General features: G+C 48.2%; 1 protein-coding gene across 1 annotated transcript in view; it reads left to right on the top strand.

Moving 5' to 3' along the window:
• Nucleotides 1-23,649, top strand: part of ece2b (endothelin converting enzyme 2b) — a 36,845-nt gene that overhangs the window by 5,844 nt on the left and 7,352 nt on the right. The window contains exons 2-12 of the mRNA XM_079272645.1: nucleotides 6,370-6,456; nucleotides 7,178-7,313; nucleotides 7,945-8,160; nucleotides 10,396-10,520; nucleotides 14,001-14,147; nucleotides 14,567-14,632; nucleotides 14,715-14,903; nucleotides 21,586-21,728; nucleotides 21,807-21,921; nucleotides 22,732-22,842; nucleotides 22,941-23,039. Coding sequence (XP_079128771.1) covers nucleotides 6,370-6,456; nucleotides 7,178-7,313; nucleotides 7,945-8,160; nucleotides 10,396-10,520; nucleotides 14,001-14,147; nucleotides 14,567-14,632; nucleotides 14,715-14,903; nucleotides 21,586-21,728; nucleotides 21,807-21,921; nucleotides 22,732-22,842; nucleotides 22,941-23,039 — 1,434 coding nt within the window. The remainder of the gene's footprint in view (nucleotides 1-6,369; nucleotides 6,457-7,177; nucleotides 7,314-7,944; nucleotides 8,161-10,395; nucleotides 10,521-14,000; nucleotides 14,148-14,566; nucleotides 14,633-14,714; nucleotides 14,904-21,585; nucleotides 21,729-21,806; nucleotides 21,922-22,731; nucleotides 22,843-22,940; nucleotides 23,040-23,649) is intronic.

Raw genomic sequence — 23,649 nt, 5'->3', positions numbered from 1 at the left:
CCCGCCCTAAAGCATCCCCTGCTGTATGGTCTGTGTGACTCTGTGTGAAGCACCGGCTGTCGTCTGCTGGTTGCAGCTGGTTTTAATGAATGAATGAATTTTATTTACAGACAGTACTATCACAAAGTGCTTAACAGTGCAGACATTTAAAAGCATAAAAAACACAATGTGACCCTAGGGTCAATAAATTATCTACACAGAGTGAATAAAAAATGTTAAAGAATAAAATAAAAATAAAATAAAAATGTAAAACACATTTTAAGAGCAGGTCTAGGACATGGGTTTACTTTTACACAAACGCCAGCCTAAACAGGTGGGTTTTGAGCTGGCTTTTAAAAGTATCCACAGTATCTGCGAGGCGCAGAGTTGCAGGCAGAGCATTCCAGAGCCTCGGGGCCACTGCCTCAAAGGCTCGGTCACCACGGGGCCACTGCCTCAAAGGCTCGGTCACCACGGGGCCACTGCCTCAAAGGCTCGGTCACCACGGGTCTTAAATCATGTGCGTGGGACAGAAGACCTCGAGCGTTTGACCTGAGAGTGCGGGCGGGTGAATAGGGGTGAAGTAGATCAGCTACATAAGCCGGAGCCTGACCGTGAAGTGCTCTGTAAGTGATGGTGAGAATGTTGAAGTGTATCCTAGATGCTACAGGGAGCCAGTGGAGAGATCGGAGTACGGGGGTGATGTGAGACCGTCGGTTTGTCCTGGTGAGTAATCTGGCGGCAGCGTTTTGGATGACCTGCAGACGGTTAAGAGCAGATACACTGAGTGATGTGAAAAGTGAGTTGCAGTAGTCAATGCGTGAAGAGATAAATGTGTGTATGATCATTTCTAATTCAGGTGTTGATACTACAGATCTCAGTTTACTGATATTTCTTAGATGGAAGAAACATGACCTGGACAGCTGCTTAACATGAGGGTCAAATGACATGGAGCGATCAAAGAAAATCCCAAGATTACACAGGTTGCAATGGGCAGCAGAGGAGAGTGGACTAATAATCTGCCTGATCATGGGGACAAACTCCTCTGGAGCAATAACTAGGACCTCCGTCTTAGAGTCATTGAGTTGTAAGCAGTTTTCTGCCGTCCAGTCTCTGATGGCATTGACACAGTCCAGGAGCCGAGTTAATGTGAATGCCTCGCTGGGATTGAATGACAGATGGAGTTGGATATCGTCTGCATATAAATGATAGGACACATTATAGCTTCCCAAAGGTAACAGATAAACAGATAAAGGGAAAATAACAGAGGCCCCAGAACCGAGCCCTGCGGTACACCACAAGACAGTGGAGAGGTAACAGACACAAAATCACCAACAGAGACATTGAAACTTCTGTCACTGAGGTAAGATGTAAACCAGTCTAACGCTATGCCAGATATGCCCACCCAATCACGTAGCCTCTTAATCAGGATGTCATGGTCTACAGTGTCAAATGCAGAACTGAGATCCAGAAGAACTAACACAGAGCAGTCACCTGCATCAGCACACATGAGAATGTCATTTGAAACCCTCAGGAGAGCGGTTTCAGGAGAGTGCTGCTTACGAAACCCAGACTGGAACTTGTCGTACATATTGTGCCTCTCCAGTGCAGCAGTACGTTGGTTGGCCACCACTTTCTCTAAAGTTTTGGACAGGAAAGGCAGTTTTGATATGGGCCTGTAGTTCATGGGCAAAGCTGGATCTAAGTTAGGTTTCTTTAATATGGGCTGGATACGTGCAACACGTGCAACACGTTCTTACTCCACGTTCTTGCTCCACGGTCTTGCTCCACGTTCTTGCTCTACGTTCTTGCTCCACGTTCTTGCTCTACGTTCTTGCTCCACGTTCTTGCTCTACGTTCTTGCTCCACGTTCTTGCTCCACGTTCTTGCTCTACGTTCTTGCTCCACGTTCTTGCTCCACGTTCTTGCTCCACGTTCTTGCTCCACGTTCTTGCTCTACGTTCTTGCTCTACGTTCTTGCTCCACGTTCTTGCTCCACGGTCTTGCTCCACGTTCTTGCTCTACGTTTACGTTCTTGCTCCACGTTCTTGCTCTACGTTCTTGCTCTACGTTCTTGCTCTACGTTCTTGCTCCACGTTCTTGCTCCACGTTCTTGCTCCACGTTCTTGCTCTACGTTCTTGCTCCACGTTCTTGCTCCACGTTCTTGCTCTACGTTCTTGCTCTACATTCTTACTCCACGGTCTTGCTCCACGGTCTTGCTCCACGTTCTTGCTCCACGTTCTGGCTCTACGTTCTTGCTCCACGTTCTTGCTCCACGTTCTTGCTCCACATTCTGACTCTACGTTCTTGCTCCACGTTCTTGCTCCACGTTCTGGCTCTACGTTCTTGCTCCACGTTCTTGCTCCACGTTCTTGCTCCACATTCTGACTCTACGTTCTTCTACCTAAAACTCGTAGAAGAACATGAGAACGTAGAGTGTACTTGTACATGTGGAATACAACTTTAAATTACATGTATCAGTAAAAAGTCCAATATTTGGAGAAGTATGAAGTTACATAGAATGGAAATACTCAAGTACAGCAGTTGAGGTCACTGGTTCTCAACCTGCGGTCCGGGGACCAGGAGATCACAATGTGTTCTTTAGTTTCTCCTCTCAAGGCCTTTTAGGATTTAAATGTCCAAAGAGACGTTAAAGAAGCTTAAAGAGACTTTACTCTTCATCACAGACCAACAACTCTAGATGTTTTCCTTTTGTTTCATTCTCTGTGTGTGTGTGTGGGGGGGGGGGGGGGGGGGAGCAGGGTTTACTGTTTCCTGTCTGCAGCTCTGTGACTTCCTGTCTTAAGACGCCCAGTTTCCATCTGAGAAACTCAGAGGGTCCAGGACTCGGACTGGTTTCAGTGGTCTCAGATGTTGGGTCCAGGACTCGGACTGGTTTCAGTGGTCTCAGATGTTGGGTCCAGGACTCGGACTGGTTTCAGTGGTCTCAGATGTTGGGTCCAGGTCTCGGACTGGTTTCAGTGGTCTCAGATGTTGGGTATAGGACTCGGACTGGTTTCAGTGATCTCAGATGTTGGGTACAGGACTCGGACTGGTTTCAGTGCCCTGAGGTACGCTGCATTGAGGCGGAAAGAAATACCGTGATATGGATTTTTGGTCATACCGCCCAGCCCTAGTCCAGGACTACTGGTCTGATGGGGGGAGGTGTTATGTTGAGGTTTATGGGTGGGGGATCAGCGGTCGCAGCGGAGCTGTGTCTGATGACGTTGCCCACGGTAACGGGAGGAGGTTGTCGTGGTGATGACCTTCAGGTGCTGAGGTCATCAGAATGTTAAAACAAAGGGCTGTGTTTATGTTTGACAGCGCTATGCTAGCAGGTTGCCCTGCTTCCAGTCTTTGTGCTAAGCTAAGCTAGCGTAGTGGAGTCAGAGAGGTGGTCTCCTCTTGTTGTTCTGGAGGTCTGAGGTCAGAGGTCGGAGGCTCAGGAGGGACAAATCAGACAGACAGATGTTATATAAACTGCAGTGAACTCCATCAGAGCAGAATGTAGATGATTCACACACATTATCTAATTACACACACACACACACGGTGACATCACCCTCTACAGAGATATATAACACACACTCCCGTCTCCTAGCAACGCCGCTCGCCCACTCCCCCCTCTCTCCCCCTCTGTGTGCGTCATCAATTAAAGAGAACAGAGAGAGAGAGAGAGAGAGAGAGAGAGAGAGAGAGAGAGAGAGAGAGAGAGAGAGAGAGAGAGAGAGAGAGAGAGAGAGAGAGAGAGAGAGAGAGAGAGAGAGAGAGAGAGAGAGAGAGAGAGAGAGAGAGAGAGAGAGTGTGTGACTGACTGACTGACTGACTGACTGACTGACTGACTGACTGACTGACTGACTGACTGACTGACTGACTGACTGACTGACTGACTGACTGACTGACTGACTGACTGACTGACTGACTGTAGGGTCTCCAGAGAGGGAGAGCTCAGCGTAAACAAAGGAAGTGCAGATTTATTTGTTCTCCGTTAAATACCTCCTCATGCTGAGCCTCCTCTGGTTTCTTCTTCTGTCACATGAACCTGTAGAGTTTCAACACAAAGAACCAGAAAACAATATGCAGACCAATAATCAATAAGAGAACAGAAGGAATGACAGAACAGATACATTAAATAAATTCTCTTTTCTCTCTGAGAGTCAGATGTTCAGATTGGTTCCACTCTCTCGTGTCTCTACACTGAATGTGAAGCTACAGCCGGTTAGCTTAGCATAAAGACTCGGAACAGGTGGAAACAGCTAGCCTGGCTCTGTCCTCGGGTAAACCAAAAGCACCTGTTCGTTTAATCCAGGAGAAAACCTCTGGTCCTTTAAAGTGTCTTTAACGCTGCATTCTCTCTAGTGACCACCAGGGGGCGACTCCTCTGGTTGTATAGAAGTCTATAGAAAATGACTCTACTTCTCTCTTGATTTATTCCCTCAGTAAACATTGTAAACATGAGTTTATGTCTCAATCTCTAGTTTCAAGTCTTCTTCAATACAGCATGATGTTCATTTAGTACATTATGGTCCATTTAGAGTCACACAGACCATAAAGCAGGGGATGCTTTAGGGCGGGGCTACACGCTGATTGACAGGTCGCTGCCAGAGACGTATACGGCGTCTCTACGTCACTCCTCCTCAGTCCAGATATGGTCACTTCCTGTTCACTGGTTGTAAAGAAACAAGATGGCGATGGCGAAATAATAGTTTAACACAAAGTACACACACTGATATATGAACAAACAATGATATCACTTCTCTACGTGTACTGTGTAAATGTGTTGGTATTTAACAGCCAATCAAAGGAGAGGAGGAGTTGATTTACGATACAGCAGCTCTGGGAATCAAACCACCGACGTCCTGTCTGACTGTGTAGGCAGCGAGAATCACAAGCTCAGATGTCTGTGGTGAAGCTGTGGAGTCCCAGAGGCCTGTTTTAGCTTTCAAACAGCAACAATGAATAATAAATACAGAGAGGAAGAGCAATCAATACAAGAGTTCAGTGAACAGTTTAACTGCTGTCATGTAGACGTCTCATCCAGAGACAAACAGGAAGTAGAAACAACTAAACTACTTAGTTAGGTTGAGACAACAAAGCTACTTAGTTAGCTTTAGACAACAAAACTACTGAGTTAGGTTTAGACAACAAAACTACTTAGTTAGCTTTAGACAACAATGCTACTTAGTTCGGTTGAGACAACAAAACTACTTAGTTAGGTTGAGACAACAAAACTACTTAGTTAGCTTTAGACAACAATGCTACTTAGTTCGGTTGAGGCAACAAAGCTACTTAGTTAGGTTGAGACAACTAAACTACTTAGTTAGGTTGAGACAACAAAACTACTTAGTTAGCTTTAGACAACAATGCTACTTAGTTAGGTTGAGACAACAAAACTACTTAGGTTGAGACAACTAAACTACTTAGTTAGGTTTAGACAACAAAACTACTTAGTTAGGTTGAGACAACAAAACTACTTAGTTAGCTTTAGACAACAATGCTACTTAGTTAGGTTGAGACAACAAAACTACTTAGGTTGAGACAACTAAACTACTTAGTTAGGTTAAGACAACAAAACTACTTAGTTAGCTTTAGACAACAATGCTACTTAGTTAGGTTGAGACAACAAAACTACTTAGGTTGAGACAACTAAACTACTTAGTTAGGTTAAGACAACAAAACTACTTAGTTAGCTTTAGACAACAAAACTACTGAGTTAGGTTTAGACAACAATGTTACTTAGTTAGGTTGAGACAACAAAACTACCTAGTTAGGTTTAGACAACAAAACTGCTAAGTTAGGTTTAGGCTAAATTACGTTATTCAAATATTTTTGGATTCATTTCTTGAAGTGGACTAAAGTGGGGGACAGATAGATAGACAGACAGTAAAGTAGCAAAGTATATTTTTGTCGTCTGTATTATAACTCAGAATCTCTGGGTTCTGGTTCATCTAGTATTTAAATCTTTCTCTGTTGAGGATCATGGAGGATCTGGACTCTGTCTCAGCTCAGACCTGGACAGGCTGGCGTTAAACTCTTTATATTTATAAAGATTGATGATCACATGAAGCAGGTTCTGTTCTGTTTCCCTCCTGCAGATTAGATTTATCCAGAGTTGTCTAATTTATCTGCATTTGTCTTTCTCTGTCTGTCTGTCTCTCTGTCTCTCTGTTTCTCTGTCTCTCTCTCTCTCTCTCTCTGTGTCTTCCTGTTTCTCTGTCTGTCTCTCTGTCTGTCTCTCTCTCGCTGTGTCTTCCTGTTTCTCTGTCTGTCTGTCTGTCTGTCTCTCTGTCTCTCTCTGTGTCTTCCTGTTTCTCTGTCTGTCTGTCTGTCTCTCTGTCTCTCTCTGTGTCTTCCTGTTTCTCTGTCTCTCTCTCTCTGTCTCTCTGCAGATGTCCAACTATAAGCGAGCTACGTTGGAGGAGGATGAGGTGTCGGACGCTCCAGCTGAGGCGGCCTCATCTCCTGACAAAGTGGAGGTCAGTAAACGCAACAAACACACGGAATCACAAATAAAGGAGACGTTTTGTTTTTCAGACTTTTATATCGGAAATCTTCTTCAATCCCTCATATAACTGGTCCCAGGTGAAGTCCCGAACTCAGAGAGATTTAAATACAGGATCAGAGCCTTCTCCGAGAGCCAGACTTTGGGGGGGTCTCAGACTGAAGCCCAGCAGGAGGCCACCTCGTGTGGGTCCCCCTCCCACAAAGAGAGGAGCAGCAGGGGGTCTGGACTAGTGCCAGGTAGAAACTCAGCTCAGAGCTGCTGGAGGAGGTTCAGTGAGACCCTCGTCGGGATCGGGCTCCACCAGGATTTCCAACATACCCCCCACAGAGGTCTCAGGGCGCTCCTAGGATTTAGGCTCAGGGGGGCACCTTGAGATCCAGGAGGAAGACGCAGTGGGAGGGAGACAGGTGGAGAGGGAGACAGTAAGAGAGGGGGATGGGTAGAAAGAGACACTTGGAGAGAGAGACAGGTGGAGAGGGAGACAGGTGGGGAGGACACAGTCCAAAACAGAACAACAGGAGGTTCAGTGAGACCCTCACTGGGATCTTGCTCCACCAGGATTTCCAACATACCCCCCACAGAGGCCTCAGGGTGCTCCTAGGGTTTCGTTTAGAGCTCAAAACCAACCAGCAGGAGGTTCTGGTCCAGCTGGTTTTGGTCCTCAGACTGTCGTTGTGGTCTCTCTCTCTCAGGTTGGTTTCCGTAAAGGGGGCGTGGACATCCTAGGAACGAGGACTCAGCTGGAGGTTCTGCTGTCGGTCCTGCTGCTGGCTGCCCTGCTGGCTCTGCTGGCCTGCCTGCTGGTCCTGGGTCTAGGAATGAGCTCAGGTAACAAACAACACATCCTACTTCACCTTTTCTACCTCCTTCATTTCTCCTCGAACTCCTTTATCTCCCTCCCTTTCTTCCCTTTCCCACCTCTCCTCTCCGTCTTATCGTTTCCTACCCTAATCACCACTTTCCTTTCCTACCATCGGTTGTTGTGCCTTCTCTCTTTTCTTTCTGTCTTTCCTTTCCTCTGTCTTTTCTTTTCATTCCTGGCCTACTTCTTCCTCTCCTTCTCTACATTCTTCTTTCATTTTAGTTTCTTTATCTTGTCCTTCTTGTCCCCTCTTTCTCACCCCACCCTCCTTCTCTGCCTCTTATTTCCTTTTCCTTTCCTTCTTCCTTTCCTTTCCTTTACCTCGCCCTTTCCTCTTCTGCCTCCCGATCCCTTTTCTTTCCTGCCCACACCCATCCTTCCCTAAGTCCTTCTTCTCTCCTCATATACTCCCTCTCCTTTCCTCTCTTATCCTTTCCTACCTCGTCCCTCCCTTCCCAGCCTCCTTTGTCCTTAACTGCTTGTTTCCTTCTCATGTATCACTATATTAAAGTCTATTCTAACATTTAAAACACTTCCTGCAGCTTCAGTTCAGCTTCACTCTCTCAGTTTATGTTGATGTCCCATAATGTGGTGCAGACAGTGGGCGGGGCCTGTGCCTGTCGGAGGCGTGCGTCACGGTGGCGAGTCAGATGGTGGAGGCGATGGACCGCAGCGCCGACCCGTGCAGCGACTTCTACCAGTACGCCTGTGGAGGCTGGATGAGGAAGAACCCGCTACCGGACGGACGGTCCAGGTGGTCCACGTTCAACAGCATCTGGGAGCAGAACCAGGCTCTACTCAAACACCTGCTCGGTGAGACGGGGGGAGACAGGTGGGGAGAGAGACGGGGTGGGGTGGAGACAGACAGGTGGTAGAGAGAGAGAGACAGGTGGTAGAGAGAGACAGACGGGTGGTAGAGAGAGACAGACGGGTGGTAGAGCGAGACAGACGGGTGGTAGAGAGACAGACGGGTGGTAGAGCGAGACAGACGGGTGGTAGAGAGAGACAGACGGGTGGTAGAGCGAGACAGACGGGTGGTAGAGCGAGACAGACGGGTGGTAGAGCGAGACAGACGGGTGGTAGAGCGAGACAGACGGGTGGTAGAGAGAGACAGACGGGTAGAGAGAGACAGACGGGTGGTAGAGCGAGACAGACGGGTGGTAGAGCGAGACAGACGGGTGGTAGAGAGAGACAGACGGGTGGTAGAGCGAGACAGACGGGTGGTAGAGAGAGACAGACGGGTGGTAGAGCGAGACAGACGGGTGGTAGAGAGAGACAGACGGGTGGTAGAGCGAGACAGACGGGTGGTAGAGCGAGACAGACGGGTGGTAGAGCGAGACAGACGGGTGGTAGAGCGAGACAGACGGGTGGTAGAGAGAGACAGACGGGTAGAGAGAGACAGACGGGTGGTAGAGCGAGACAGACGGGTGGTAGAGCGAGACAGACGGGTGGTAGAGAGAGACAGACGGGTGGTAGAGCGAGACAGACGGGTGGTAGAGCGAGACAGACGGGTGGTAGAGCGAGACAGACGGGTAGAGAGAGACAGACGGGTGGGGAGAGAGACAGACGGGTGGTAGAGCGAGACAGACGGGTGGTAGAGCGAGACAGACGGGTGGTAGAGAGAGACAGACGGGTGGTAGAGAGAGACAGACGGGTGGTAGAGAGAGACAGACGGGTGGTAGAGCGAGACAGACGGGTGGTAGAGCGAGACAGACGGGTGGTAGAGAGAGACAGACGGGTGGTAGAGCGAGACAGACGGGTGGTAGAGAGAGACAGACGGGTGGTAGAGCGAGACAGACGGGTGGTAGAGAGAGACAGACGGGTGGTAGAGCGAGACAGACGGGTGGTAGAGCGAGACAGACGGGTGGTAGAGCGAGACAGACGGGTAGAGAGAGACAGACGGGTGGGGAGAGAGACAGACGGGTGGTAGAGCGAGACAGACGGGTGGTAGAGAGAGACAGACGGGTGGTAGAGCGAGACAGACGGGTGGTAGAGAGAGACAGACGGGTGGTAGAGAGAGACAGACGGGTAGAGTGAGACAGACGGGTGGTAGAGAGAGACAGACGGGTGGTAGAGAGAGACAGACGGGTGGTAGAGCGAGACAGACGGGTGGTAGAGAGAGACAGACGGGTAGAGAGAGACAGACGGGTGGTAGAGCGAGACAGACGGGTGGTAGAGCGAGACAGACGGGTGGTAGAGAGAGACAGACGGGTGGTAGAGCGAGACAGACGGGTGGTAGAGCGAGACAGACGGGTGGTAGAGCGAGACAGACGGGTGGTAGAGCGAGACAGACGGGTGGTAGAGCGAGACAGACGGGTGGTAGAGAGAGACAGACGGGTAGAGAGAGACAGACGGGTGGTAGAGCGAGACAGACGGGTGGTAGAGCGAGACAGACGGGTGGTAGAGAGAGACAGACGGGTGGTAGAGCGAGACAGACGGGTGGTAGAGCGAGACAGACGGGTGGTAGAGCGAGACAGACGGGTAGAGAGAGACAGACGGGTGGGGAGAGAGACAGACGGGTGGTAGAGCGAGACAGACGGGTGGTAGAGAGAGACAGACGGGTGGTAGAGAGAGACAGACGGGTGGTAGAGAGAGACAGACGGGTGGTAGAGCGAGACAGACGGGTGGTAGAGCGAGACAGACGGGTGGTAGAGAGAGACAGACGGGTGGTAGAGAGAGACAGACGGGTGGTAGAGAGAGACAGACGGGTGGTAGAGCGAGACAGACGGGTGGTAGAGAGAGACAGACGGGTGGTAGAGCGAGACAGACGGGTGGTAGAGCGAGACAGACGGGTGGTAGAGCGAGACAGACGGGTAGAGAGAGACAGACGGGTGGGGAGAGAGACAGACGGGTGGTAGAGCGAGACAGACGGGTGGTAGAGCGAGACAGACGGGTGGTAGAGCGAGACAGACGGGTGGTAGAGAGAGACAGACGGGTAGAGTGAGACAGACGGGTGGTAGAGAGAGACAGACGGGTGGTAGAGAGAGACAGACGGGTAGAGAGAGACAGACGGGTTTCACACAGTAACATGACGCTGTCTCTCTCCAGAGAACGGGACATTCAACAGCAGCAGTGAAGCGGCGAAGAAGACGCAGGCGTACTACCTGTCGTGTCTCAACACTCAGAGGATCGAGGAGCTCGGGGTTCAGCCTCTGGTGGACCTCATCGCCAAGGTAACCTCTCCAAAACCTCGTCACCACGGTCACCGCATCGCTCTGGTTCAACAGCATCACGATCAGAAGAAGAAGAAGAGTTCTGCTCCCTCTCATTGAACTCTATCAATCGTTGTTTACCAAACATAGATCTATGCAGCAGCCTTCACTGCTGTCCTCATGACGCCACAGATAAAGGTTATTAGTTATTATTTGTTTGGTGTAAAAATGAAGCTCAACACCTGTCGACACACTAATGCAGAGTGCAGATAACGTTACATGAATACGAGCATGACGGCAAGCTGCGTCGTTAACGCACAATGCATTAAAAAAACTGCGGCGCTAAAACACGTATTCCACCGCACACTGAAGAGCACGGACCAATCAGATGTTCCTCACATCAGAGGAACAACATACACCAGACTCATGAAGACAGCAACGCTACGATCACTCCTCCAGGAAATACACAACACCTGAGCTCTTCTTACTGACGGATTCATTCATTTATCAACACCGAGAGGGAAAATAAGTCCACATGAAAACACATGAATCTTCAAAGATGATCACTTAAACTTAAGCTTTACTGAAACACTTTAACTTTAACACTTAAACTTTAACACTTCAACTTTAACTCTTAAACTTAAACACTTAAACTTTAACTCTTAAACTTAAACACTTAAACTTTAACACTTAAACTTAAACACTTAAACTTAAACACTTTAACTTTAACACATTAACTTTAACACTTTAACTTTAACACATTAACTTTAACACTTTAACTTTAACACTTTAACTTTAACACTTTAACTTTAACACTTGCGCGGAGTATATAGACTTCTTGTTGCTGTGCACAGGCTAAATATGTCCCCAGAGCAACATTGGACATAACAATGGTTCCTATCACATATAAAACCAAACAAAAATCCATCTTCATAAAAACAAGCTGTACAAACAAGCATATTAAAGCTACTGCAGATGTAAAAACAAACGCATTTAAATTACCAGAGCTGCTGTTCACTATTTAAAGACAAAGTGCATCCTCCTTTCTTTGTTAAGAAAGAGTTTAATCTCACGGTTGTTCAGTACATCCGTGTGTTTTAGTTCCAGTAAGAAGTAAGAAATTTGCATAATTGTAATGAGCGCCGTAGGAGAGAGGTGGGAACAGCGGCGGCTTTGCGCAAATAAAGTGCAGCGGTTTGTCTACGTTTTAAATTTTGAATCATTGTTTTACTTTAAAGTACGGCTCGTCAATATGGGCACAAAGTTAAGTGTTATTTTGATCTCTTCACGCCGAAACTGATTATAGTCAGTTATGGTTGGGTTGAAGGGTTCAGGGTTAGGTTGAAGGGTTTAGTGTTAGGTTGAAGGGTTCAGGGTTAGGTTGAAGGGTTTAGGGTTAGGTTGAAGGGTTCAGGGTTAGGTTGAAGGGTTCAGGGTTAGGTTGAAGGGTTTAGGGTTAGGTTGAAGGGTTCAGGGTTAGGTTGAAGGGTTTAGTGTTAGGTTGAAGGGTTCAGGGTTAGGTTGAAGGGTTCAGGGTTAGGTTGAAGGGTTTAGGGTTAGGTTGAAGGGTTTAGGGTTAGGTTGAAGGGTTCAGGGTTAGGTTGAAGGGTTCAGGGTTAGGTTGAAGGGTTTAGGGTTAGGTTGAAGGGTTCAGGGTTAGGTTGAAGGGTTCAGGGTTAGGTTGAAGGGTTTAGGGTTAGGTTGAAGGGTTCAGGGTTAGGTTGAAGGGTTCAGGGTTAGGTTGAAGGGTTCAGGGTTAGGTTGAAGGGTTTAGGGTTAGGTTGAAGGGTTTAGGGTTAGGTTGAAGGGTTCAGGGTTAGGTTTAAGGGTTTAGGGTTTAGGGTTAGGTTGAAGGGTTCAGGGTTAGGTTTAAGGGTTTAGGGTTTAGGGTTAGGTTGAAGGGTTCAGGGTTAGGTTGAAGGGTTCAGGGTTAGGTTGAAGGGTTAGGGTTTAAGGGTTTAGGGTTTAGGGTTAGGTTGAAGGGTTCAGGGTTAGGTTTAAGGGTTTAGGGTTTAGGGTTAGGTTGAAGGGTTCAGGGTTAGGTTTAAGGGTTTAGGGTTTAGGGTTAGGTTGAAGGGTTCAGGGTTAGGTTGAAGGGTTCAGGGTTAGGTTGAAGGGTTTAGGGTTTAGGGTTAGGTTGAAGGGTTCAGGGTTAGGTTGAAGGGTTCAGGGTTAGGTTGAAGGGTTTAGGGTTAGGTTTAAGGGTTTAGGGTTTAGGGTTAGGTTGAAGGGTTCAGGGTTAGGTTTAAGGGTTTAGGGTTTAGGGTTAGGTTGAGGGGTTCAGGGTTAGGTTTAAGGGTTTAGGGTTTAGGGTTAGGTTGAAGGGTTCAGGGTTAGGTTGAAGGGTTCAGGGTTAGGTTGAAGGGTTTAGGGTTAGGTTTAAGGGTTTAGGGTTAGGTTTAAGGGTTTAGGGTTCAGGGTTAGGTTGAAGGGTTTAGGGTTAGGTTGAAGGTTTTAGTGTTAGGTTGAAGGGTTTAGGGTTAGGTTGAAGGGTTCAGGGTTAGGTTGAAGGGTTCAGGGTTAGGTTGAAGGGTTTAGGGTTAGGTTGAAGGGTTTAGGGTTAGGTTGAAGGGTTTAGGGTTAGGTTGAATGGTTCAGGGTTAGGTTTAAGGGTTTAGGGTTAGGTTGAAGGGTTCAGGGTTAGGTTTAAGGGTTTAGGGTTTAGGGTTAGGTTGAAGGGTTCAGGGTTAGGTTTAAGGGTTTAGGGTTTAGGGTTAGGTTGAAGGGTTTAGGGTTAGGTTGAAGGGTTCAGGGTTAGGTTTAAGGGTTTAGGGTTTAGGGTTAGGTTGAAGGGTTCAGGGTTAGGTTGAAGGGTTCAGGGTTAGGTTGAAGGGTTTAGGGTTAGGTTTAAGGGTTTAGGGTTAGGTTGAAGGGTTCAGGGTTAGGTTTAAGGGTTTAGGGTTTAGGGTTAGGTTGAAGGGTTCAGGGTTAGGTTGAAGGGTTCAGGGTTAGGTTGAAGGGTTTAGGGTTAGGTTTAAGGGTTTAGGGTTAGGTTTAAGGGTTTAGGGTTCAGGGTTAGGTTGAAGGGTTTAGGGTTAGGTTGAAGGGTTCAGGGTTAGGTTGAAGGGTTTAGGGTTAGGTTGAAGGGTTCAGGGTTAGGTTGAAGGGTTTAGTGTTAGGTTGAAGGGTTCAGGGTTAGGTTGAAGGGTTTAGGGTTAGGTTGAAGGGTTTAGTGTTAGGTTGAAGGGTTAGGGATATATATATATACATGTATATACATGTATATACATGTGTATATATATATATATATATATATATATATATATATATATATATATATATATATATATATATATATATATATGTATATATATATATGTGTATATACATGTGTGTATATATATATATGTATTCAATACAGAGAACTCGTTGATTTGTCAACTGTACTTTTGTTTTTACTATTTTTTTTTTTATTCATATTTATTATTGACTTTTATTATATTTCTATCATCATTATTATTGACCTGGACTCCTCTGATCTGGACTCTGTTGGTTCTGTAGGTCGGAGGCTGGAACATGACGGGTCCGTGGGAGAAGGAGAACTTCATGGAGGTTCTGAAGACGGTCTCTGGTCCTTACAGAGCTCAACCGTTCTTCAGTGTCGGAGTCAACGCTGATCCTAAGAACTCCAACAGCAACGTCATCCAGGTAAACCAGGACCGGACTGGATCAGAACCACACTAACCTAGAACCAGACTGAACCAGAACCAGACTGAGTGGACCAGCTGGTCAGAATGTTCTCTAAACAGACATAAACAACAAACATCTGTAGGTTTTGGTTCTCTCAGCTGATTGGTCCACAGGTGACCTCTGTGTTCAGACTTCAGTCTGGCAAAATTGGCATTTGTCAATTGAGACCTTCAAGCCAACCTCTTCTAGTCTATCCATTTGTCTATCCATGGATCAATGGCTCCATTTGTCCATTGTCCATCTATTCTTTGTTTGCTCAGTCCCCGCGGACCGGCTCCATCATCGGTAATGATCCTTCCGCAGGTTCACCTACGGAAACCTTGTTACGACTTTTACTTCTTACCATACTTCTTTACCTGTTGGTTTCCTGTGTCCAGTTGGACCAATCAGGGCTCTTCCTGCCATCCAGAGACTATTACCTCAACAGGACGGCCAATGAGAAGGTGAGGACCCTGTTCAGGTTTACTTTAGAGGACTCTGAACCACAGAGCTCACTCATGATGACGTCATGTGATGCGCCCACAGGTGCTGGTGGCTTACCTGGACTACATGGTGGAGCTGGGGACCCTGCTGGGGGGGGAGAGGGGGTCCACTCAGGTCCAGATGCAGCAGATTCTAGACTTTGAGACGGCGCTCGCCAACATCACCGTCCCTCAGGACCAGCGGAGGGACGAGGAGAAGATCTACCACAAAGTCACCATCTCTGAGCTACAGGTGAGGGCGGGGCTACGGGTGAGGGCGGAGCTTTATGTGAGAAGGAGCTCTCATGCTGATGCTAGCATTTAGCTCAAAGCTCTGTTGTGTGAGCATCACATCTTTTTATTTCTCCAGCTTCACTTATTTATAACTTTGTCATCATGTTTCTTTGGTGTTTTGGGAGGATGAGGAGATAAGGAGATAAGGACAGAAGGAAGGACATGAGATCTCACATGTGTTTTGTGTTGTTTCCTTTGTTCTGTATCTGGGCGGCAGAACGAGTCTCTCTCTCTCTGTCTCTCTCTCTCTGAGTGGAAGTAGTACGGAGCTGAAGGAGCGTCACTGGGTGGTGTTGGGTATGATAGTGTGGTGTGAAGGGTTCACGGGGTTCGTGTGCACTTTTAGGGGGTTTTAGGCTCTTTGTTTGTGGGTGTTTGTAGCCAATCAGCGCGAGCTGTCGGCTGCTAAACGCCACCATGGGCCTGACGGATGTGACCAGGCAGCACGGGGTGAGGATCCCGCCGCTGTTCGGGTGTTCAGTGGCGGAATCAGCCTGGCAGTGGGGGAGCTTGTTGGCCACAGCGAACACAGTTTTGATTGTTTTTTTGTTTTGTTTTTGTTGATTTGGGTCGAATTCATTGCCATGGCAATGGTTTTTTTCATGTTTTAAGAAAATAAAGGTTTCTAAAAAATCTCTCTCTCATTCTGCTGCTGCTCTCGTGTCCTTCAGGGTTTTTTGCACCATGGCAACCGTTGCCATGTGCCTGCATCTCTTGAGGCGCTGCAGAGAGGAGAGAGGAGAGAAGAGAGGAGGAGGTTAGATAATTATCATATGAGGACTCGGCAGACCTCAAAGAAACAAACTTCGCTGCAGATTATGCTTTTTTTTTTTCTCCCCGTGGTAAAAAACAGCGGCCTTTTTTAAAATTGTTTTGTTGTTTGTGTTTGTGTTTGTTGACACAAACAACAGAGACGTCAGTGAGGTGAGAGCCTCTACAGGTCAGCTCAGACCTTCATTAGTGTGTCATGTTTAAAGGGTTTTAGGAGGATGTGATATAATGCTGATCGCTGTCTTCTTATGGAGGCGGAGTCCGCCATGAACGGACCAACCTCTTACCTCTTTGACTAAACCAGTGTGTTTTACCAGTTATTTACCAACAGCAGAGCTAACGACGACTCGGCTACTTTCACAGGATTGAGCGTCCCATTCACATTATAAACACAGAAAAAAGAAACGCTGAGTCAACCTTTTAAAGTCCATCATGAATCCAGTGAAGTGAAGAAACATCAGCTGTTTGATCGTATCTGACGTTTCCTGTTTGTTGGTTTCATGTCTTCGAAAGTAGTTTAACCTGAAATCTAACCGTCATGTCACGTGACCTCCTCTTTATGAATTATTTTACTTTAATAGTTTAATGCCTGATACCCAGAATGCTGTTTTAATAACTGATGTTTTTTCTGATGTTTGTTGATCTGTAACTGAATCTTAAAGAACAGTCACCTCTAGTGTGAACATCTGTCTTCAGTTCAACAGCTGGAACTTTATTTAAAACTCAACTTCAACAACATTTCTGTCTCCTGTCTTACTGTCTCCTGTCTCACTGTCTCCTGTCTCACTGTCTCCTGTCTTACTGTCTCACTGTCTCACTGTCTCCTGTCTCACTGTCTGCTGTCTCCTGTCTCACTGTCTCCTGTCTTACTGTCTCCTGTCTCACTGTCTCCTGTCTTACTGTCTCACTGTCTCACTGTCTCCTGTCTCACTGTCTCCTGTCTTACTGTCTCACTGTCTCCTGTCGTACTGTCTCCTGTCTCACTGTCTCCTGTCTCACTGTCTCCTGTCTTACTGTCTCCTGTCTCACTGTCTCACTGTCTCACTGTCTCCTGTCTTACTGTCTCCTGTCTTACTGTCTCCTGTCTCCTGTCTTACTGTCTCACTGTCTCACTGTCTCCTGTCTCACTGTCTGCTGTCTCCTGTCTCACTGTCTCCTGTCTTACTGTCTCCTGTCTCACTGTCTCCTGTCTTACTGTCTCCTGTCTTACTGTCTCCTGTCGTACTGTCTCCTGTCTCCTGTCGTACTGTCTCACTGTCGTACTGTCTCCTGTCTCACTGTCGTACTGTCTCACTGTCTCCTGTCGTACTGTCTCACTGTCTCCTGTCTCACTGTCTCCTGTCGTACTGTCTCCTGTCGTACTGTCTCCTGTCTCACTGTCGTACTGTCTCCTGTCTCACTGTCTCCTGTCTCACTGTCTCCTGTCGTATTGTCTCCTGGCTCACTGTCGTACTGTCTCACTGTCTCCTGTCTCACTGTCTCCTGTCTCACTGTCTCCTGTCGTACTGTCTCCTGTCTCACTGTCGTACTGTCTCACTGTCTCCTGTCTCCTGTCTCACTGTCGTACTGTCTCACTGTCTCCTGTCGTATTGTCTCACTGTCGTACTGTCTCCTGTCTCACTGTCGTACTGTCTCACTGTCTCCTGTCGTATTGTCTCCTGTCTCCTGTCGTACTGTCGTACTGTCTCACTGTCTCCTGTCTCACTGTCTCCTGTCGTACTGTCTCCTGTCGTACTGTCTCCTGTCTCACTGTCGTACTGTCTCACTGTCTCCTGTCGTATTGTCTCCTGTCTCCTGTCGTACTGTCTCACTGTCGTACTGTCTCCTGTCTCACTGTCGTACTGTCTCACTGTCTCCTGTCGTATTGTCTCCTGTCTCACTGTCGTACTGTCTCACTGTCTCCTGTCGTACTGTCTCCTGTCTCACTGTCTCCTGTCGTACTGTCTCCTGTCTCACTGTCATACTGTCTCACTGTCTCCTGTCGTATTGTCTCCTGTCTCCTGTCGTACTGTCTCACTGTCTCCTGTCTCACTGTAGTACTGTCTCCTGTAATACTGTCTCCTGTCGTACTGTCTCACTGTCTCCTGTCATACTGTCTCACTGTCTCCTGTCATACTGTCTCACTGTCTCCTGTCTTACTGTCTCCTGTCTCACTGTCGTACTGTCTCCTGTCTCACTGTCATACTGTCTCCTGTCGTACTGTCTCCTGTCTCCTGTCTCACTGTCGCCTGTCGTACTGTCTCCTGTCTCACTGTCGTACTGTCTCCTGTCTCACTGTCGTACTGTCTCCTGTCATACTGTCTCCTGTCGTACTGTGTCACTGTCTCCTGTCGTACTGTCTCACTGTCTCCTGTCTCACTGTCGTACTGTCTCCTGTCGTACTGTCTCCTGTCTCACTGTCGTACTGTCTCCTGTCTCCTGTCGTACTGTCTCCTGTCGTACTGTCTCCTGTCGTACTGTCTCCTGTCTCCTGTCTCACTGTCTCACTGTTTCCTGTCGTACTGTCTCCTGTCTCCTGTCTCACTGTCTCACTGTCTCCTGTCGTATTGTCTCCTGTCTCCTGTCGTACTGTCTCACTGTCTCCTGTCGTACTGTCTCCTGTCTCACTGTCGTACTGTCTCACTGTCTCCTGTCGTATTGTCTCCTGTCTCCTGTCGTACTGTCTCACTGTCGTACTGTCTCCTGTCTCACTGTCGTACTGTCTCACTGTCTCCTGTCGTATTGTCTCCTGTCTCACTGTCGTACTGTCTCACTGTCTCCTGTCGTACTGTCTCCTGTCTCACTGTCTCCTGTCGTACTGTCTCCTGTCTCACTGTCATACTGTCTCACTGTCTCCTGTCGTATTGTCTCCTGTCTCCTGTCGTACTGTCTCACTGTCTCCTGTCTCACTGTAGTACTGTCTCCTGTAATACTGTCTCCTGTCGTACTGTCTCACTGTCTCCTGTCATACTGTCTCACTGTCTCCTGTCATACTGTCTCACTGTCTCCTGTCTTACTGTCTCCTGTCTCACTGTCGTACTGTCTCCTGTCTCACTGTCATACTGTCTCCTGTCGTACTGTCTCCTGTCTCCTGTCTCACTGTCGCCTGTCGTACTGTCTCCTGTCTCACTGTCGTACTGTCTCCTGTCTCACTGTCGTACTGTCTCCTGTCATACTGTCTCCTGTCGTACTGTGTCACTGTCTCCTGTCGTACTGTCTCACTGTCTCCTGTCTTACTGTCGCCTGTCTCACTGTCGTACTGTCTCCTGTCGTACTGTCTCCTGTCTCACTGTCGTACTGTCTCCTGTCTCCTGTCGTACTGTCTCCTGTCGTACTGTCTCCTGTCGTACTGTCTCCTGTCTCACTGTCGTACTGTCTCCTGTCGTACTGTCTCCTGTCTCCTGTCTCACTGTCTCACTGTCTCCTGTCGTACTGTCTCCTGTCTCCTGTCTCACTGTCTCACTGTCTCCTGTCGTACTGTCTCCTGTCTCACTGTCTCCTGTCGTACTGTCTCCTGTCTCACTGTCGTACTGTCTCCTGTCGTACTGTCTCCTGTCGTACTGTCTCCTGTCTCACTGTCGTACTGTCTCCTGTCGTACTGTCTCACTGTCTCACTGTCTCCTGTCGTACTGTCTCCTGTCTCACTGTCGTACTGTCTCCTGTCGTACTGTCTCCTGTCGTACTGTCTCCTGTCTCACTGTCGTACTGTCTCCTGTCGTACTGTCTCCTGTCGTACTGTCTCCTGTCTCACTGTCGTACTGTCTCACTGTCGTACTGTCTCACTGTCGTACTGTCTCCTGTCGTACTGTCTCCTGTCGTACTGTCTCCTGTCGTACTGTCTCCTGTCGTACTGTCTCCTGTCTCACTGTCGTACTGTCTCCTGTCGTACTGTCTCCTGTCTCACTGTCGTACTGTCTCACTGTCGTACTGTCTCACTGTCGTACTGTCTCACTGTCGTACTGTCTCCTGTCGTACTGTCTCCTGTCGTACTGTCTCCTGTCGTACTGTCTCCTGTCTCACTGTCTCCTGTCGTACTGTCTCCTGTCTCCTGTCGTACTGTCTCCTGTCGTACTGTCTCCTGTCTCACTGTCTCCTGTCGTACTGTCTCCTGTCTCACTGTCTCCTGTCGTACTGTCTCACTGTCGTACTGTCTCCTGTCGTACTGTCTCCTGTCGTACTGTCTCCTGTCTCACTGTCTCCTGTCTCACTGTCGTACTGTCTCCTGTCGTACTGTCTCCTGTCGTACTGTCTCCTGTCTCACTGTCGTACTGTCTCCTGTCGTACTGTCTCCTGTCTCCTGTCTCACTGTCTCACTGTCTCCTGTCGTACTGTCTCCTGTCGTACTGTCTCCTGTCGTACTGTGTCACTGTCTCCTGTCGTACTGTCTCACTGTCTCCTGTCTTACTGTCGCCTGTCTCACTGTCGTACTGTCTCCTGTCGTACTGTCTCCTGTCTCACTGTCGTACTGTCTCCTGTCTCCTGTCGTACTGTCTCCTGTCGTACTGTCTCCTGTCGTACTGTCTCCTGTCTCACTGTCGTACTGTCTCCTGTCGTACTGTCTCCTGTCTCCTGTCTCACTGTCTCACTGTCTCCTGTCGTACTGTCTCCTGTCTCCTGTCTCACTGTCTCACTGTCTCCTGTCGTACTGTCTCCTGTCTCACTGTCTCCTGTCGTACTGTCTCCTGTCTCACTGTCGTACTGTCTCCTGTCGTACTGTCTCCTGTCGTACTGTCTCCTGTCTCACTGTCGTACTGTCTCCTGTCGTACTGTCTCACTGTCTCACTGTCTCCTGTCGTACTGTCTCCTGTCTCACTGTCGTACTGTCTCCTGTCGTACTGTCTCCTGTCGTACTGTCTCCTGTCTCACTGTCGTACTGTCTCCTGTCGTACTGTCTCCTGTCGTACTGTCTCCTGTCTCACTGTCGTACTGTCTCACTGTCGTACTGTCTCCTGTCGTACTGTCTCCTGTCGTACTGTCTCCTGTCGTACTGTCTCCTGTCGTACTGTCTCCTGTCTCACTGTCGTACTGTCTCCTGTCGTACTGTCTCCTGTCTCACTGTCGTACTGTCTCACTGTCGTACTGTCTCACTGTCGTACTGTCTCACTGTCGTACTGTCTCCTGTCGTACTGTCTCCTGTCGTACTGTCTCCTGTCGTACTGTCTCCTGTCTCACTGTCTCCTGTCGTACTGTCTCCTGTCTCCTGTCGTACTGTCTCCTGTCGTACTGTCTCCTGTCTCACTGTCTCCTGTCGTACTGTCTCCTGTCTCACTGTCTCCTGTCGTACTGTCTCACTGTCGTACTGTCTCCTGTCGTACTGTCTCCTGTCGTACTGTCTCCTGTCTCACTGTCTCCTGTCTCACTGTCGTACTGTCTCCTGTCGTACTGTCTCCTGTCGTACTGTCTCCTGTCGTACTGTCTCACTGTCTCCTGTCTCACTGTCGTACTGTCTCCTGTCGTACTGTCTCCTGTCTCACTGTCTCCTGTCTAATAAAGAACAGGGTTGTCTCTCGTACAAAACACAATCTATGGAAAAGTGTCATATTTATTATTCCCAACATGTTACCTCCTAACTACTAATTCATTGATAATACAAGTTTAATATTACTGCAGAGACTAAATATGTATATACAAGATGATAGACAGCAATACATACCATAATTAACTTGATGTTGCACAATTGTTTTTAATATAATTCTGTTGCCATCATGAGACACTAACGTGACGGCCTGGCGCACCATGTTACCGGGTCACTGTTCACCTGGACGAGCGTTCACCTGAAGCTCAGCAGCTCTTTAACAACGGTCAACGTTTATTGATCACCTTCAGATTTGAATTGAACCCGTTTGAACCCTAAAAACGCCTTTTGTGTTTCTTCTTCTGTGGTTGTCCAGCTGCTGGCTCCGTCCGTGGAGTGGTTGGACTACCTGTCTTACTCTCTGTCTCCTCTGGACCTCAACGACACCGAACCCGTCGTCCTGTACGCCCGAGAGTACCTGCAGCAGGTGTCTGACCTCATCAACAAGACGGACCGCAGGTGAGTCCGGGATCACCTGCTGCCGTGTGTCGGTGGACGGCAGCAGGTGTCTCACCTATCTACCCGTCTGTCTCCTAGTCTGCTAAACAACTACATGATGTGGACACTGGTTCAGAAGAGTGTGGCCAGTTTGGATCAACGCTTTGAGAACGCTCAGGACAAACTACTGGAAAGTCTCTACGGGACCAAGAAGGTACATCTACTGCTACTACAAGTACTACTACTGTTACTGCTACAAATACTACAGACACTACTGCCGTTACTGACCCAGTTATTTCTTCTTCCTGTAGCAGGTACAAATACTTACTCCTACAGTCCAGACGTCGGTAATCCTCCTCCCAGTTCTGTTGAAGGAACTTTAACTGGTTTATCTGTATCCATTTATGCTTCTTACTGGTTTTAATGGGTTCTACTTGGAGGAACCAGTTTGAGGTGTTTCCACTGGGCTGTAATGGGTTTTTTGGCTGGTTCTGACCTGGTTTTGGAAGCTAAGCCTGTGCTGCTGTACTGGGGAAACTGGTTTCTTACTTCTGTTATTGGTTCTAACTTGTGTGCAACTAACTCTAACTTGTTCTGGTCCGCTGTATCTGTAGTTGTACTGGCTCTAACTGGTTAACTCTAAGTGGTTCCAAATGGCTGTAATTGGTTCTTGTGGCTCAATGCTGGTTTTAACTGGTTGGGGATTCCAGGAATCTTCCGCCCCCACCGTGCTACTGGAGACGCTAATGAATGGGCCAGTAGAAATTGGTTTTATTTACCTCTATCTGATATCAACTGGCTCCAACTGGTTTTGGAAACCAGGAAGGTTCCACCTCTGCTGGTACTAATGGGGAGATGAACCAGGTTCTAACTGGTATGTGCATGCCTCCAGCTCTCAGCTGGTTTTGGGCCGGTGTGGGCACCTATGGGTAACTGGTTCCAGCTGTCTGTACTTGGTCCTTACTGGTCTGCTACTTTCTGTAACTTTTAATAAATGTCTGTAACTGGTTGTGGTCCGTTGCAGTCCTGCACCCCACGCTGGCAGACCTGTATCGGGAACACTGACGACACCCTGGGCTTCGCTCTGGGAGCGCTCTTTGTTAAGGCCACCTTTGACAAGCACAGCAAAGAGATCGTAAGTCACAGAACTGAAACCTGAGCAAACACTGATCAAAAGATCCAGGTGGTCCAGGATCAGGTGCAGGTCTCACCTCCTGTCTCTCTTTCCCTCAGGCCGAGGAGATGATTAACGAGATCCGATCAGCGTTTAAAGAAGCTCTGGACCGACTCAACTGGATGGACGACCACACGAGACAGGCTGCTAAAGACAAGGTACAGAGACAGGTGGATAGACAAGGGGACAGACAGGTGGACAGGAAGGTAGACAGACGGGTAGACAGACATGTGGACAGACAGGTGGACAGACGGGTAGAACAACAGGTAGACAGACATGTGGACAGACAGTGGGACAGACAGGGGGACTGTTATGTGCCGTGTTGTTTTTGTGCTCTCCCTGATTACACGCAGTGTCCTCTCGGGTCCTAGAGGCCAGCTGCGTCCAATCAATGATCAGAGACGTTGGAGAGGAGCGTGGCGTCCAATCAATGATCAGAGACGTTGGTTAGAGACGTTGGAGAGGAGCGTGGCGTCCAATCAATGATCAGAGACGTTGGTTAGAGACGTTGGAGGAGCGTGGCGTGGATCACTGGTGCAGCCGTGTGAGATGTTGCCATCATCACTTTGTGTCGCCCTCTGATTAGCGGTTCTTGAGGGTAGTTTTCGTTTACTAGCCAGTTATCAAATAAACTTTGTTTAAACTCCGCAAACTCTCTCTCTCTCTCTTTCCCCGGAAAACGAACACGTTACTCCCCGCATCCCTTAGATTCCAAAAAGGGGAACGTAACAGGGACATACAGGTAAAGAGACAGGTCGACTTACAGGT

The sequence above is a fragment of the Melanostigma gelatinosum genome (genome assembly GCF_949748355.1).
Source record: "Melanostigma gelatinosum genome assembly, chromosome: 7".
Classification (NCBI taxonomy): Eukaryota; Metazoa; Chordata; class Actinopteri; order Perciformes; family Zoarcidae; genus Melanostigma; species Melanostigma gelatinosum.
Note: the sequence above shows the minus strand (reverse complement) of the source record. Positions and strands in the feature narration are given on the sequence as shown.